The 18,034-nt window shown below is 35.5% G+C and overlaps 1 protein-coding gene across 8 annotated transcripts in view; it reads right to left on the bottom strand.

The window, feature by feature from the left end:
* Positions 1–11,104, bottom strand: part of l(2)k05819 (transmembrane protein 94-like protein l(2)k05819) — a gene marked incomplete in the record, with an annotated part of 143,479 nt that extends 132,375 nt beyond the window's left edge. For 3 of the 8 annotated variants that reach the window (XM_081731629.1, XM_081731630.1, XM_081731631.1), the window contains 3 exon segments: positions 464–613; positions 4,829–4,956; positions 10,912–11,103. In XM_081731629.1, the coding sequence (XP_081587755.1) occupies positions 464–613; positions 4,829–4,941 (263 nt within the window). 8 annotated transcript variants of the gene reach the window in all.
* Between the last annotated feature and the right edge of the window lie 6,930 nt (positions 11,105–18,034).

The raw sequence follows: 18,034 nt of genomic DNA, 5'->3' as shown, positions 1-18,034 counted from the left end.
CTACCACTGAGCCACTGTGGCCCTGGAAAGGGAATTGGAAAAGGAAACCGGAATACTTCCTAAAAATGGACACAATTTTGTCCACCACGAAATTACTTGGCCGGGATCGAACCAGGGATCCCACACACCAGAGGTAAGCGTTCTATCACTGAGCCACTATGATTCTCATGCTAGTTCATATTACGTGTTTCGCCAAGTTACTCTATGCAGTAACATTCACATAAGAGAATCACTTTTTGTATTCAGAGAAAAAAGACCACAGTGGACGCAATTTAAAAAAAATCTCTTTCTACTGGATGCAAGTCTATCATATAACACAGCAAACGAAATTCCTAACTACACTTACAGTCTGATAGTAGACTCGGACAGCCAACTCTTAATTTATAAAAACAAGTTGACATAAAATTAACGGAAATCTATCGATAAAAAGGGTAAAAATAAACATATATTTTAGAGTACTAACCTTGGGTCTTCATTTGAACCATAAGCCACGAGTATAAGAATTCCATTCAGAAAGAGTGCCACAGCTGATGTCCAACACAGCGTCGTATATGGACTATTGTGATGATATGCATCCTTGAGAAAGGAAGGATGTAGCCACTCGGATTTTCGTCTGCATAATAAATAAATAAATAAATAAATAAATAAATATTATAAAAGTTACACGTATATTTAACTCAATTGTATATAGTACTAATATTTCAAGTTTTCAGTTACAGATTTAACTCAAAACTACAGTAAAGTATAAAATAAATAGGAACGTACAACTCCAAAATAAATCTGAGTAACAAAAATGTTTCATCTTAACGTCCCACGAATATGCCCTTTCGGCTAAGGGAGACGGATGATTACAGTAAGTGAATGATGATGGAATCGTTGGTGGGATAAGAATGTGGGAGGAAACAGGAGTACACTCAGAAAACACATGGACACGATGACAATCACGCAACGAACTATCTTATTACAAACTGACAACTCATTTACTGAAACAGGGGGCCGCGGTGGCTCAGTGGTAGGGCGTTCACCTCTGGTGCTTGGGGTCCCGGGTTCGATCCTGGCCCCTGCCAAGTGAACTTTGTGGTGGACAAACACCGTGTGCGTGGGTTTTCTCGGGGTTCTCCCGTTTCCTCCCACTTTCTTCATTCCACCATTTCATTCATCACTCATCATCACGTCTCCTTTAGGCTAACCGGCATAACCGTGGGACTTAAAACTCAAAGATTTCATTTCATTTCTCATTTACTGAAACCATCCCTCCCCGTTAGTCTAGTGCCTAGAGCGTGCGTCTTTGGTGCACATGGCCCCGAGTTCATTACTGGTAGAAGAGCACAGAAGAAATTTATTTTATAATCATTGACTTTTGTTAATTACCAGTTTCTTTTTGTCTAAAGGGCATAATGTGGGACGTTAAGCTACAAAAAAGGAATTTCATTTACTTATTGAAGCTCTGATATTTTTCCCCCAAGTAGGAGTAGTGTTCTTTAAAATGTTTTCTTTTCTAAACTCCTTAGCATAGAAGCTAACTAGGAAGGGGCATACGAAGGCTCGCAATCGTAACTAGCATATACCTAACTTTTGGTTAACAAGGGGGACACAAAGGATCAGTGAAATAGCACTCACCTTTGGTGTGAGGGATTCCTGGTTCCATTCCAGGCAACGCGATTTTGTTGTGGGCAACATTTTGTCTGTAGGTTTTGTCGGAATTCACCCATTTTATCCCTATTTATCACTCAGTCTTTTACTTTCACCAATCATTTGTCTGCTTTAACCTCAGTTGTTTCAAACTAGATGATGAGAGTCGGCCATCGAAATTGCACGGGATATATAAAAATGAAAATGACTATGTTTGTGACTTCATATCTCTTGAATCACCCGACCGATCTCGATCAAATTTTCAACATAGATGAGATTCGGGCCTGGGATGATTTTTATCATTTCACTTTGACGGTGCAACTTAGGGGAGGGGAGAGATTGAAAAAGATCGAAAATGACCGATATTAGTATCGAATTAGTAGTTTTCGGGGTTGCTGAGATGAAGAGTGACAATTCCGATGCCGTTTAAATTCAAATTCAGCCCTGCAACCTCGGGGAGGGAAAGATATAAAAATGATTGAAAATGACCGATATCAGACAACGCTTCAGTAATAGTAAAAAAGTGACTGACTAACGGAACATATTACTAATATTTCCTATTTTAACCAAACGAAGCGGGTAATTAACACTAGTAATTGAAATTATTTACGTTATTGGTGTTCTTCAAGCACTGTTGGAACTAGGTCAATACTTAGAATGGATGACTTGAGTGAAAAACCAGATGGCGTTCATCCAACTCAGCGTCGTTGAGACAATTGAGACGCTACCTGAAAAACCCGTACCGTACGTTTTAGTTAAGAAAGCCATCAACAAGGGCGATGGAATTATCTATGCGCTGACTAACACACTCTCAATTTCAAATTGCCGGCTAGTCAGTTTAAATCCAATAGTGCGTCGTATCAGGAAGTTTACTTTTAGTTTTAGTGTTTTTATTGTTAAAGTATTACGAATAATACTGTAAGAAGAAGAAGAAAAAAAGAAAAGAAAGAGAAATTATACACTGACAGATCAGGTACTATTTTTCGTACTCGAGAATTCCAGATTAGAATTTCGATGTGGACTCTAGTCAGTTCGCATTTTATAATAGAACAATTATATCGGTCTGTTTATTTAATTAAAACAATAAATGCTAAAGAGTTTTTCCACAGTTTGAATTCTGATCCTCATATAACACATTATCAAGTTAATATACATTTACTTCTTGAAAGAAGTTTACGATGATCACATAATTTGGCGATTTGTTGATGGCAAATTATTATTATGGTCATCAATTGTCTATAAATACATACATACAATATGTTACAAATGTTTGTTTACTGCTACTTACCAATGATCAGGCGTGTAGAAATTTTTCTACGTAACAAACGTTGGATAGTTTCAGTTCTTTTCTTTAGAGGGCACGAAAGTTGTATGGTTTAGCATGAACCTACAGATTTACATCCCGTTTATTTACAGGTACACTGAAAAAAGCCAGCTGGTACGATCGAAAAATCTTCGACGTTAGGCTGGTAATTGGAAGACGTGTCTATTGCTGATTCGAATTCCACTCAGAGTGTGGATGTTATATGTTGTTACTTTCCGACTTTTTTCACTATTATCATTCATTTCTCATCCTAACCCTGACTAAACGGCATAATCATGAGATGTGGAACTCAAAAATACAAAAGAGCACAATATATACTAATATTAACAAATAAATAAATCCGAAAATTTTCAAGGATTAACTTTGTGTACTAAGGTTTGACCACGGAAGTTACCTGAGCCAGTTCACTTTCATGAGCCTACAACTTGTTTGTCCGTTTCTTTATTGAAGTTTACCACTCCTTCTGAGTATCGAGGCTATATGAGACTTAGAAAAAAATTTAATGAAATCTTTGAGTTTTACGTCCCACGCATATGCCAGTTAGGCTAAAGGAGACGGTGATGATGAGAAATGAATGAAATGGTGGAATAACGAAAGTGGGGGGAAACGGGAGAACCCCGGGAAAACCCACAAGCACGGTGTTTTTCTATATACGAGACTTAGACCTACAATTTAAAGTGGAATCCAAACTACCGTAATGCGTTCAAAGTTTTAATGTTCTGTCACCGGGAATTGAATCCGGGAATACATGCACTACAGGTACACGCAACTAGCCACTAGACCACCAGGAAGGGCAATATAAGCACTTAAATTTTCGCGAAAGATGTGTCTGGGAAGGTAAAACAAACGTGTAACGTCAACTAAAGAAACATTTTGGTAGTACTATCCAAATGGTGAACGACATCGAATACATTTGACGGAAGTTGTCGAGGAACGGAGAGAAAAGCACACAAATGAATGGTTGCTTACGCTCGCTTCAATAAACTAGTAAACAATTTTTTTTTTTTTTTTTGCCCAATTTATTCTTTCGCCAATGATCAGCAGCGACAAGTGAGTGGAGTAGCCCCAGCGATCCCTGGACTTTTACTAGTGGAGTTATGTAAAAACCATTGTGTACAAGGTCAAAATCAGCAACGGTCAAAATCAGCAACGCACATAACGCAGGCCTGTGCAAGCGTAGATCCCGATGTTGTTAGAAGGATGCATGAGAAGTGAAAAACAATGCCATGCAGTATAAACTGAGCAAGTTGGCCACCACATTGAGCACGTCTACTCACTAGTTACACTGTTTCCCACATTGACACGAAAAACACTCTTAGAGGAATAACGCTAGGATAAAATGAATATCAGATTCCTGATTGGTGACTTTCTAGCTTGAAACCAGATATCACATAACCCCATTCCCATTTGAGAGAGAAAAAAAAAAGGATTGAACATGGCGGGTTTCAAAATGACTGTCATGATGGTCACATGTCCTCTTAGGCAGAGTTTCACCCTTAATAGCAATACCAAAGAATTTAATCAAATTCCTGCACTCATTTCCAACTTCTAAGAACGTATCAGATTTTTGGATCACCATATATTGCCTTTTAAACATAATTAAAAAATGACCCTTATTGACATATGATGTTGAAAATGGATCTAAAGGCTAGCAGAATTTTGTGTAAAACATCGCAGGTCAAGGTAAAACCTCCTTCTTCTCCCTAAGGAAGCAACTGCATAGTTTGTCCACCCATCTTAATCTGCAGCAGTACAGATAGATCTTCAACTCGTTCTCCTAAAGAGTTGATAATTTTGAATTGTATCACTTTTCTATTAAAGAGACGATATAACAAAGAACATTAATTACATGCCAACTTCTTTCGGACCTACCTTCTTCCTTGAGCCGTTTCATACTGAACCAAAACAGCTTCAATATCGTCATGAAGCTGATACAACGCTTCTCTTGTACCTAGGCCAATATTTTCTATGGTGGGGGTTCCCATCTCACATTTTTATATCTAAAATAATAATAATAAAATTATCTAAGACAATTTTAAATCAAGTTATCGGCAGGCATCTATTACCTATTTTTTTTTTTTTTTTTTTTTTTTTTATCTATTATCTGCGAAATTACAATATTTGACGTCATAACAAGTTAATATCGAATACACCTTTTTTCATTAAACGTTATACATAAGAAAGCAGAAATTTCTTGGAACTTTTAGTGACAAAAGTAACAGTTGTCTACTGCTTAAGCGATTACTCTTAGCATAAATGGAGAGCTGACAACATACTTAAGGTTATTTATACGTAACTTTGTCGAGTTAGAAATTCCCCAGCGCTTTCTTCTGAAGTTGCTGCGCTCTCTCAATGCAAATTTGATCACAAGTTCATTTCTCTTCATTTTAAAGAATCAAGAAAGTAAACATCTTGATCTCTACATACTTTATAAAAACTAATCCATTTATATATATTTTCCCATCATTACTCTGTTCGAGGCAGCTACACAGGGTATTTATTGGTCACGAAAGTCATGGAATCAGAAAACGGTCATGAAAGTCAAGAAAAAGTCACGAAATTTAGCTTTTAGGTCACGATTTTTTTTTTTATCTGTAGAAATATAAGTATAGACTGGAAAATTTTGTTCTATAAAACGTCAAAATTCACCACCAAAAATGTCTATCGTCGGCTTTAGACGCTACCAAATCGCAAGAAAAGCACGCTTCTATCGCATGTATGAAAATTGGGCCCAATTCGCACCCAAATTTGCTCTTGAGAATGTTACTAAATTTTATGGTTTGGGAAAGAAGAGGTCACGAAAATGTCACGAAATTTCATTTTGGAATTTTAATAGACACCCTGCTACACAATATCAGCGACTAAGAAGGTTTAGTTTCTCAATTACACCGAAGAAGTTGACAGAGGTTCGACGAAATAGTTTGTAGCTTTCTAAAAGTTTGTGGGATACTTATAGGTAACTTTTTAACTTTTCTATTACTTATTTAAATTATCTTTGTCTGTATTAAGCTGAAGTTTCATAATGCGTAAAGCCACATTGTGTTTATGCAGAATTAAATATTCAAGTAAGTCCGAAATTGCAGAATCTTTCTCTTTACAATCTCCGATTTGCTCCTTTATTTTCATTCTCATGTTGACTGCTCGACTTGCACCTGACTTCGCAAATTCCATATTAAGACTCCTTTCCCACACAATAAGGCTTGTACTCAAAAATTGTCTGTGTCAATGGAAGACCTGAAAGTTTATTCCATATAACCTCGAGAAATATATATATATATTCAAAATAATAATTTTTATCGATTTTTTAAAAAAAATTAAATCATTTGTACATTATTTTTTTTTTTAAAAAAAAAGCATAAAACTTAAATGATGTTTCTTTCCTTAATTGGCAAACTATGAGGGTTTTAAGTTTCTTTATGAACTGATGTTAGAAGAAAAACGGAATAAGGGATATTCCGATATTTACGTTGTTTTCTGCAAGATGTTTATCTGCTTACTCAATAGCAGTACAGTATTGTTCACTGAACAACCAACAACACGTGTGCTCACAGGTGATCTTGAGAATTCAATTAACAATGATTGGATAAAAGAAATATAAAGTATGATAATATTAATTTCCTTTTTACTATTTTGCGCATGGAAAAAAATCTGCATTGAGCTTTACAGAGAGTATACAGCCTTTTAAAAGAGGTTTGCTTAAAAATTGAATACAATTTTTCTATAGTTCTTACCTTATAAGTTTCTCCTCATGCATACAAGTACCATTTGCTTTAAATTTGCAAAATTACTCAACATAAACTTGCATAGCAGTATGAATTGGACATGAATATAAATATTTGATTTCAAGTTACCCATAATCAGTATAACAAAAAATAGCAGAGCATGTGTGATATTTTGGCAGTACGGTGTTTCTGTTAAAAAATGGATTGTCTTTTAATGTTTTTGTTTTTATTTATTAATAAATAGCTGAAATGCCTGTTTTTAGCACGGAAAGAATACGTTATGGCCAAGTATTCGAAAGATATACTGTATTTGAGTCTCCTTGGGATGCATATTTGAATTGAAATGAAATAATAAAATTAAAATAATAATAATGGAGCCTTATTACGCGTCTATTGACAGCTACATAATGTCCCTTACCAAGGAAAATGCAGAGATTCCCTTGCAAGACATTCACAGATTAGTTACATTTAGACATGACAATTTCTGGTGGTTGGCTTGTGTGTTGTCAAAAGATAACAGTGGGCCTTAGCTTTCCAAGTGCCAGACATAAGTGACTGTCCCTCAACATTAATCATTATGGTGGTTAATGTTATTACATAACTGGTCGTACATGTAGCATGAGTGAATCTGATTTCAGTAGATCTTCCAAAAAGCTATAACAGTTTCTGTAAGAGGTTGATAGTATCTTCGCATTTCATAAGTATCTATCCAGTTGCATAGATTTTCCATTTATACATTACGTCTGTACTGCTTTTCAACAATTGGTTTCCAACTTTGGAGCTATAATTCAAATTTATGCCTTTTCTCCTTTATCCTTGAAAAAACTTCCTTCCACTAGTGGGGTTATGACAAAGAAAATCCATACCCACCGTCGCTGACGCGCCTGGTCCTATGGACGCTCTTTGCGCAGACCACCTGCTACGATTCTGCGCCGACTCGGTTAGATGCAAGTCGTGACTTTTAGTGGCAACCTAGCGCAGGTTAGTCAGTGGTGTTTGCACTTTAGGTTTTACGGTATATGTTTGTACGCTGTATTAATATCCATAACGGTTAAGCCTTTCTAAAGTCAATTTGCACGGACGACGCCAAGAACACAATATAACAAGAGAAACATTTTGGCTCACATGTGTGGGGCATATTCCGAATAAGTCCCCTAAATGCTATTTTTCCTTCTTACATCAAAATTTTTACTTATAATTTCTTAAAAGAATGTCCCCGTATTCTTAATCTGCACTTGTCATTTTTCTTAAATATTATTACGCAAAGCTTATTTCTCGTACGTTATTTTTCAATCTGAACCAACAAAAATCAGTGCAGGTCAAGTTTAGGCACACCACAAGAAATAATTGATGAAATATTATAATTCGTTCACTAACTTCTTTTTCACTGTCATCTAAAACATTTACTCTGTGCGACGTGACATTATCCCACTTAGCATAGATGAAATTCAAGAAGACCATCTGAAGTCATTGCTGGAAAATCTAATTGTTTTACAATTTGGGTATAAATTCAGCGTAGATGTACGCATACTGCATAAAACTTACAGGGCAAACATTACAAGCCAACATGTACCAGGTGTCCACTAAAAACCACGAATGCTCTCTAGCCGAGTGAGGGCAGGGCGAAGCTGGCGCGTCCGCGCATACTAAGGAAGCAGGCGCGTCAGCGACGATAGAATGCGCGTAAGCGAAGGCAGTGAAAACACACTGGAGGAGTCAGTTTTCGAAATGATACGAGCTCCAATAGCAGTAATGGTTTCAAACTAGTAACGCTATATTTGTAAACATACAATATAGCTCAAATATAGAAATACTCCGCTGGTGGAAAATACGGCTGATATTTAGTTACTCCCCCAAATCTTGTACATATAAGATCTCAAGTGTTACATACTTTACAAAATATAGCTGAGCGAGCGAAAGGGGTTACAAGAGCTGCATGGCTCGTTTTTTTTCTACCTTTATCACAATTTAGATAAAAACAAGGTACTCGATTTTGTAGCCATGAAACGAGATGGGAGGGATTCTAAATGCTATTCGAAAATAGTATCCAATACAATCACCTTTCATATACTCCCTTATTTTAACTGTCGTAAAGCATTTGTGTAATGATTTTACACTAGTAACTCTACATTTGTAAACTTAAAATACAGCCGTATTAGCTACTTAGCACTTAATTTTTCCGCCTGCAGAAATTTGTTCCTTATAAGCAAGTATTTGTATGAATAGCATTAAATTTTACCTATAAATTTTGCAAAATGTGGTGTGCCTAAACTTGACCAGTATCCAAAAATATTCAATAACCTAAAAAGAGAGTTCTTTGGTTTATTGATATACAATTACTGAGTTAACTGCTGTATCGCCGCACAAATTTTAGAAAATTTACCAGATCAATTGGACAATTTATTGCGGTTTATGAGGAAGAGTGAGTGAAGGTCAGGTGAGAGGAATACTTACGCTTGTTGTTGTTAGCGGCAGTATGTAAAAGCGGAAGGGACTATTTGGCAGAGAGGTACACTTGTTATGATTTATGGGAAAAACAGTGTGGAAATGGTGCGTAAATGACAAGATTGTCACGTATCGTGTTTGAGTTTTATTGAGTTATAAAAAAAAATAAGTACTGTCATTTGTGGAAATTATGTGAAAGGCATGGTATACTAAACAGGCGAACAGTTTATCGTAAGTATAGAAACGAATTGAAACCACAGAAACCAAGAGGAACAAATGACCAAACCTAAATCGAATCTAACCTAATTTAGCACATTTTAATACCTTGGCATAAATAATACCTTTAATAATTTTGGATGGCATTTAGTATCTTCCACAAAACTGTGTAACACATAAACCATGTACTTTATAACATATTAAGTGTTTTTGTACTATCCTCGTTATTCGTTTACCCCTCGTCGCTGACTCGTCTGCTCCCTACGGACGCACCCACTCGCTACTGCTCGAGCTCCCCTGTTGCCCTTCTGCCCTGACTCGGTTAGTTAGCTTTCGTGCTTTTAGTGACCACTTAGCACAAGCTGATTCGTGTTTTATGCATTAGTTTTTATGTTATACATTTACACTGTATTTCGAACAATAATCACTACTAAATGAGCCAGGGTCACAACCTAGTATTTTGGGGGAGTAAATAATAACTTTTTTTTTTTTTCGTGTGGTCTGACTTCACAGCAGTAATGCCCTTATAAGCATGTATGTGTATGAAGAGTATTGTGTTTATAGATATATGTTAGCAAAATGTGGTGTGCCTAATCTTGACCAGCACTCAGAAATCTAAAATAACCTACAATAGAGTTCTATGGTTTATTGATATACAATCATCGGGTTAAGTGCCGTATCGCGGGACCAATTTTAGGAAATTTACCGGGTCAATTGTAGAATTTATTTAAGTTTGTGAGGAAGAATGAGTACAAGGCAGGTAAGGGGAATAGTAAAAGTTAAGAAAATGGTTGTATTTGCTGATTGTTTTTGATGATGCTAGCGGCATTGTATGTGGAAGCGGATGGACTATTTCGCAGAGAGGTACACTTGTTTTACTATATAGATCCATGAATTGTAAAATGTACAGAAAAATTTGGCAAGTCTTTAATTTGCCCATTTCATGTCGTGAACAGAACCCAACCAACCCCTGCCGGGTTTCTATCCCGTTCCTACTACTACTATTACTACTCTTACTCCTGCTTCCACTACTACTAATACTTACACTATAGATCCGTATTACAGTAATACTGCACACCTAATGTGACGTAATCTAACGTAACTTAATGTAATCCAACAAAATATAACCGAATGCAATACATTTTGGTCCTTCTTTTAGTTTTCAAAGTTGTCCGGCGATACGGCACAAATGCCCAATCATCGTATAAGCAAAGCATATCGCAACAAGAAATGATTCTACTGTACAGTCCGGGTTAATAGCGTGGTTCAGTAATCCAGCTCTATTGGAGGCGAATATTGTGATGAGGTACGGCTTTAGCTGTTAGGGCAGATAATGCATGATGGCCTGCGCATCCGACAACTGTATTCAAGATCCGGTCTTAGTTCAAACCCATGTAAATACTTGGTGTTACATTTGCATAAGACTACAAACCTTCTACTCAATATACACCAAATTATTCACAATCTATACATTAATACTGAACATATTGTATTGTGTCTGTGTTATAGCATAAATATTTATTCTCTAGTTAAAGGTAACCAATCTCATACTTATATTAGTACGTAACTTACAGCAAATTATTGCCTATGTTGCACTGAAAGGTGTAGAACTTTTGTAGGTATTTCTTCCTCGTTTCTCATATACTCGCCTGTATTCCTCAAATAATCACATTATTCTTTAAAAACACTGGAGCCGATTTCAATCAAAATACTTCCTTCTGCTTCTTGGAAACAATATTGCCAGTCCGTGTACACAGTAAGGTCGAATTTCTGCCTATTAATCTCTATGGGGATATATATGAGATTTTAAAAAATGAAGTCTTTGTTTAATGTCGCACGATTATGCTCTTTATGCTAAGGGAAATGGATTATTTAGGCAAATGAACGATGATGGATGAAATGTGGGGGAAAACGGGAGTACATAGAGAAAACCCACATACACGATGTTGACCACCACAAACTTATTCGATTCCAGCTCGCGCCAAGTTAACACTTTGTGGTGGACAAACACCGTGTGTGTGGGTTTCCTCGGGGTTCTCCCGTTTCCTTTCACTTTCTTCATTCCACAATCTCAATAATTTCTCATCGTCATTGTCTCCTTTAGCTTAACCGGCATAATTGTGGGACGTAAAACTCAAATATTCCATCTTATTTTAGAACTTTATTTGACCGGGAATCGAACCAGGGACCCCACCAGATATAAGCGCTTTACCACTGAGGTACCGTGCCTTGCTATATAGATTTCTGTTAATAATAATATAATCCAGGTTGGGAATTTTAGGGGCAGTTTTAATAGTAAGAATGGAAGGAAAAAGATGCTAAAAGTAAGGCGAAAAAGCTATTTCCTTTCAATTACTTTGACGACTACTATTTATTTCTTATCGAAAACAAATTAACATAAATGATGCAGATTTAGAATATTGGACCACTTTTTGGATAATTTGCAGGCAAAATATATTAATTCACATAGAAAGAATAATACTTAAGGGCAATGGCGCATTTAAGGGGCTTCTAGGCTTAAGTTAAAGTAAATGAAATATCTTGCAGAATTTTTACATTTTCAGATAAAGTTAGCAAAGGCCCCCAAAACAAAATCGTAAATACACCACTTCCTAAGAGACTTCTTTACGTGGGCAAGTAATTTATAACGCCTATAACGCAGCATCTGATTAAGAGCATTCAGAAAAGAAAGAAAAAGAAAAAAATCTTCAGGGTACAGATAAACAGATTCGCAATATCGTATTCATTTCTAATGGATCCTCAAACCCAATGATAAAAATGTGCCAAACATGTTTAAATTCTGTAACAATAGGAACATAGGTTTTAGTTGCTTAACTACAGGATACATATAGAGAGAATCTGATCCTCAACTATCAAAGCACTTTTACGAATTTAACTTAATGGCATTAATGTTCTTCGATTCAGACAATTTGCAAAACATGAGTTTCATTTTCTCATCTCTGAGGGTAACATCAAAAGGTTCAATTAATATCTGTCCAATTCTATTTGTGGTTAGTATAATTACCAATCAGACTATGTCACTTTCCGTATAGTTCTTTGTACGGTTTCATAGTCCAATACAGTGTTTTCTTCAGGGAAAACCTGGAAATGTCCTTGAATTGATTTTGTCCTGGAACATCCTGGAAATGTCCTTGAAAATGCACTTCTGTCCTTGAAATTTACAGAAATACTGAACGTCAGATTTTTGATAATTATAACGAAGATTTATTTTCTTGCTAATTTTGTATGGTATTTCTGTTTTTGTGTTGAATAATAATTTGTCATGATCCTGCATATGTGAATGGTTGGTAGGCTTTCTTTCTCCCAACAGGGTGGTTGGCTAGGAGAACTTCTCTCTTCTTCTTTCATCCACTACTGTGTTTCAGATGTAAAGCATCACGGGTCATAGCCAATAGTACGCGATATTCCGCGCGACGTTGTCGGATTGCGGACTCCCTTTTCCCTTCTCGCCCTTCCTCAAGTTGACATTATGATACATATATTGGCAACATTATCGACAATGTAAATATACTATTCCAGCAAACTCAAGAATTTTGACTGTGCATCCTGGAAGTATAAATAGCAACAGTGATGAAAATTTTCCGATTCATAAAAACATACTCCACTTATTCTTACATCGTTGTTTAATCGTGATATGAGGTGGAAAATTTTCTTCTATATTTTCCGGAAAATTTTCTGTTCTTAACAAATATCAGTGATCAAGTGACAATTCCTCAATATTCATAAAATTGATTGAATTCATGTATAGAAATGTTAAAAATTGAAAGATCGTTAAAAGAATCTGAAAATTTTCATGGCTCAGACAATTTTCAGTACTATGTAGGAACAAGTGAAACAATTTTTCATGAATCGAAGAGTTGTCTGTCCTGTACAGTAATGAAAATTTTCCGGAAAATTTTCCGATTCATAAAAACATACTCCACTTATTCCTACATCGTTGTTTAGCCGTGATGTGAGGTGGAAAATTTTCTTCTATATTTTTCCGGAAAATTTTCCGTTCTTAACAAATATCAGTGATCAAGTAACAATTCCTTAGTATTCATAAAATTGATTGAATTCATATATAGAAATGTTAAAAATTGAAAGATCGTGTAAAGAATCTGAAAATTTTCATGGCTCAGACAATTTTCAGTACTATGTAGGAACAAGTGAAACAATTTTTCATGACTCGAAGAATTGTCTGTCTTGTACAGTGATGAAAATTTTCCATAAAATTTTGAAACGGAAAATTTTCCGACTCATAAAAACATACTCCACTTATTCGTAGATCGTTGTTTAGCCGTGATGTGAGGTGGAAAATTTTCTTCTATATTTTTCTGGAAAATTTTCCGTTCTTAACAAATATCAGTGATCAAGTAACAGTTCCTCAGTATTCATAAAATTGATTGAAATCATGTATAGAAATGTTAAAAAGTGAAAGATCGTTTACATAAAATGAAAATTTTCATGGCTGAGACAATTTTCAATACTATGTAGAAAAAAGTGAATCAATTTTTCATGAATCGAAATATTTTGTGTCTTGTATGGAAAAATTTAAGAACTTTTTGTGAGTCGAAAAATTTTCATCATTTTGAAGCAAAAAGTAAAACAACTTTTTGTGAATCGAAAAGTTTTGTTGCTTAGTAGAAATAAATGAAAGGAATTTTCATGAATCGGAAAATTTTCATCACGATGTAGAAACAAGTGAAAACACTTTTCATAATCTGGACAATTTTGGATATTATGTATAGTGATGTTAGGTGGAAAATTTTCCACTATGTTTAATAGCACATTCAGCTATAAAATTCAATTTCTGTAGAGGAAAGTTAGACAGCAGCAAATTACCATTTTCCAATTAGCTTTCGGAAACCAGAAAATTTTCGAATATTTCAAGTTGGGAAGTAAAAATATACAGTGTTTCTCTCTCTCTCTCTCTCTCTCTCTCTGTCTGTCTGTGTGTGTGTGTGTGTGTGTGTGTGTGTAAAGTGCAGGGAACATACCTCGAGTTCGTAGAAAACAAATATCCCATTCCAATATTTAAAATGTAACAAGAAATTTAAACGAAACCTTTGGGAATTTATCAATTTCAGAAACAGAAAATGCCACAGTAGTAGTGGTCCGCGTATATCTCGCCGAGTGAGCAAAAATTTTAGTGACGTCATAGATCAAAGGTCAATGACCTTGGTCCGTGATCAATGACCTAGGGGTAGTTAGGACCACCCCCTCTAAATTTTGGCAGCGGTACCTTGGCCCACCCCCTAAATTTTGGCAGGGGTACATAGGACCACCCCCCTTAAATTTTGGAAATTGCCAAATCTAAAAATTTGGTGTGGTAGCCTAGGACCATAGTATGTACTCTATTAGTATTGGGTGTCTATGTCGTTCCCTTTTATGGGTAAAAAATTGCCAAAAATTCAAATTTCGGGGGTTTTTGACCTAATTTATCCCCTTTGATGAGGTATTATTACCCTATATGGTTATATGGACGTATACAGGGGTCCGTTACCTTTCATAAGATATGGGTACATTAATGCACCCCTTGAAAAATTTGGGAGGAGTACCTTGGCCCACCCCTTAAATTTTGGAAATTGACCAATTTAAACATTGGGTATTATAGTACAGGACCTCAATATGTATTATGATAAATTTAGGTGGTCCACATCGTTCCCTTCTAGGGGTACAAAATTGCCAAAAATATAAACGTAAGCAATACGTTATAACACGTGTTTGGTTTTTTGTCGATTTTATCCCCGTTGATGAGGTGTTATTATCCTATATAGTTATATGGTCATGTATATGGGTCCTTTCCCTATCATAAGATATGGATATATTTGTGCACCCCGGGAGGGGTACCTTGGCCCACCCCCTTAAATTTTAGAAATTGCCGAATTTAAACATTGGGTATTATAGTACAGGACCTCAATATGTATCATGATAAATTTGGATGGTCCACATCGTTCCCTTTTAGGGGTACACAATTGCCAAAATATAAACGTAATAAATATGTTGTACCACGTGTTTGGTTTTTGGTCCATTTTATCCCTTTGATGTGATTCTATTACCTTATATGATTACAGGGGTCCATTTCCTATCATAAGACATGGGTATATTGTTGCACCCTTCTTAAATTTTGGCAATGGGGGTCCACTGAAATTGTCCAATTTAAGCATAGTACAGGACCTCAATATGTTTCGGTGTTCCTATTGTCAAAATTTTAAGTACAACCACGTGTTCGGTTACTGACTCAATTTATCCTATTTGATAAGGTTATAAGGTATGGACGGGTATCCCCTTTCAATTTGGTAGGACCCTTCAGGTGTAGTACAGTCACGTGATCGATGATTTGGTTTTGATGCGCGACGAGGTCCCTGGTCAATGTTCTCTAGGAATTAGGTGGAAACTTTGAACAAGATTCTTGGCATTGAAAATTTTTTTTCAACTTTTCAAACTAAAAAAAATCAAAACAAAAATTGAAACGAAAACTTTTAAACAAAAATCTTGAAACTAAAAATTTTTCAAAACAAAAATTTGAAACGAAAAATTTTGAAATGAAAAAATTTGAAACAAAAATTTTGAAACGAAAAATTTTCAACAGAAAAAAATTGAAACGAAAAATTTTCAAACAAAAAATTTTGAAACAATAAATTTACAAACAAAAATTTCAAACAAAAAAATTGAAAAAAATTTGAAACAAAAAATTTTCAAACAAAATTTTTGAAAAAAATTTCAAAACAAATTTGAAACGAAAAATTTTTCAAATAGAATTTAAATCAAACAGTGATCAGCTTTCACGGTTAACCGTTAAACTTTATCCGGTTTTTAACTATTCGATTAACAAACAAACGGTTTTCAACTATTCGATTAACAAATAAATGGTTTTCAACTACTCGATAAACAGATGAACTGTTTTTTCCTTTTCACACCAGTGAGTGCAAGAATTTACAAACTAAAACAAAAAAATTTGTACTCGCTTTAAATACGCATCATTTTTGAAACAAGGGGTTAGTGTTCATCATGGATACACAGTGGAAACATCCATTTACCTGTATTCTCGCAGGGCCTAGTGGGTGTGGAAAAACGTATTTTGTGAAGCGATTACTGTCACTTCTCCCAACCATGATCAATGCAAAATTTCGTAAGATATATTGGTATTATGCAGAATGGCAAGACGTGTATGCAACAATGGCGGTTCCAGTAGAATTTCACGAAGGACTTCCACGAATGAAAGATTTTCAGCCTCAAGATGGACCACATTTGATTATTATTGATGACCATATGCGAGAAGTGAATAGTGATATTGTTGATATGTTCACGAAAGGATCACATCATCGAAATATTAGTGTGATTTTTATAACACAAAATGTATTTCATCAAAGTAAAGCAAATAGAAATATGAGTTTAAATTGTTCGTATTTGGTGTTGTTTAAAAATCCACGTGACAAGTCACAAATCAAGCATATGAGTTATCAAATCATGCCTGAGCATCCACTGTTTCTACAAGAAAGTTATGCAGACGCAACAAGAAATCCACATGGTTATTTACTGATGGATCTTAAACAAGATACACCCGATGAAATGCGATTTCGTACAAATATTTTTCCTGACGACTTGCATCATTATGTTTACGTACCAACAAAACATGTTTAAATTATTGTGCATGAGAAAAGAATGACTTAGTCTGTCACGATGTCTCCTACAGTGAAACACACTGATCTGCTACGTGCTCTGCACAAAGCTAAACCAAGATTGCGTAAAGCTATTATTGCCAATGCAGACGCTTCATTAATTCATAGTTTTTGTGAATGTTGTTATAATGTCTTAAAAGGCAATGTTCCACTGACAAGTGCGCAGAAGTCAAGGTTAAAGCGTTACAAGAACACGCTCCGCTATCTCGTAGACAATACAAAATCATTGGATAAAAAGAAGAAACATTTAGCCGTACAACAAGGAGGATTCTTACCTGCATTACTTGCACCTATTGTAGGAAGTGTGTTATCCAGTATTTTGTTTAAACAATAAACATCATGGAACATAGCAAGAAGATGGTTTTAGTGCCACCAGAAATGCTTCAACGAATGCATGTATCATCATCCCGTGTGAGTGAAAATCGAGAATCTAATCTCGATCGTGAAATGCAGTCTATATTGAATACATCGTATCCAAGTGATGAAGAAAAATGGAATCAGTACAATAGAATATTACAGAAATATCTTTATGTGATACGTAAACAAGAAGAACCAATACCACTTACAATTACATCAATGAAACCTGATGGTGACGTCCCAAATGTTGACGATAGCACGAAACAAGAAATTTTAGCCGCAATACCACAAATGTATCATAAGAAAGCCGAACTACTATTCCGTCGTTTAAAACAAGATGACGCAATTACGTGGGATCATAAAGGAACAGTGTACATCAACGATAATAAACTACATGGATCCAATATTGTAGATTTAATGTGCGATGTGACTCGACCGAGGAAACATTCTAATCCTCAAGGCTGGGAATTGTTTTGCAACTACCTTGCATCGTCAAACACACCTCAAGAATTGATTGGTAATCCACGGAGATTAAACTATATTGTCAAGCATAATAGTACAACAGCATCTGAAGGATCTGCACCATCAAAACCGGCACCTGAATTATTTTCTTCCGGAGAAGAAGAAGAAGAAGAAGATGATGATGATGTTTT

The sequence above is a fragment of the Thermobia domestica genome, chromosome 11 (assembly GCF_964235325.1).
Source record: "Thermobia domestica chromosome 11, izTheDome1.hap1.1, whole genome shotgun sequence".
In the NCBI taxonomy this organism is placed as follows: domain Eukaryota; kingdom Metazoa; phylum Arthropoda; class Insecta; order Zygentoma; family Lepismatidae; genus Thermobia; species Thermobia domestica.
This window is presented reverse-complemented; position numbering and strand designations above follow the sequence as displayed.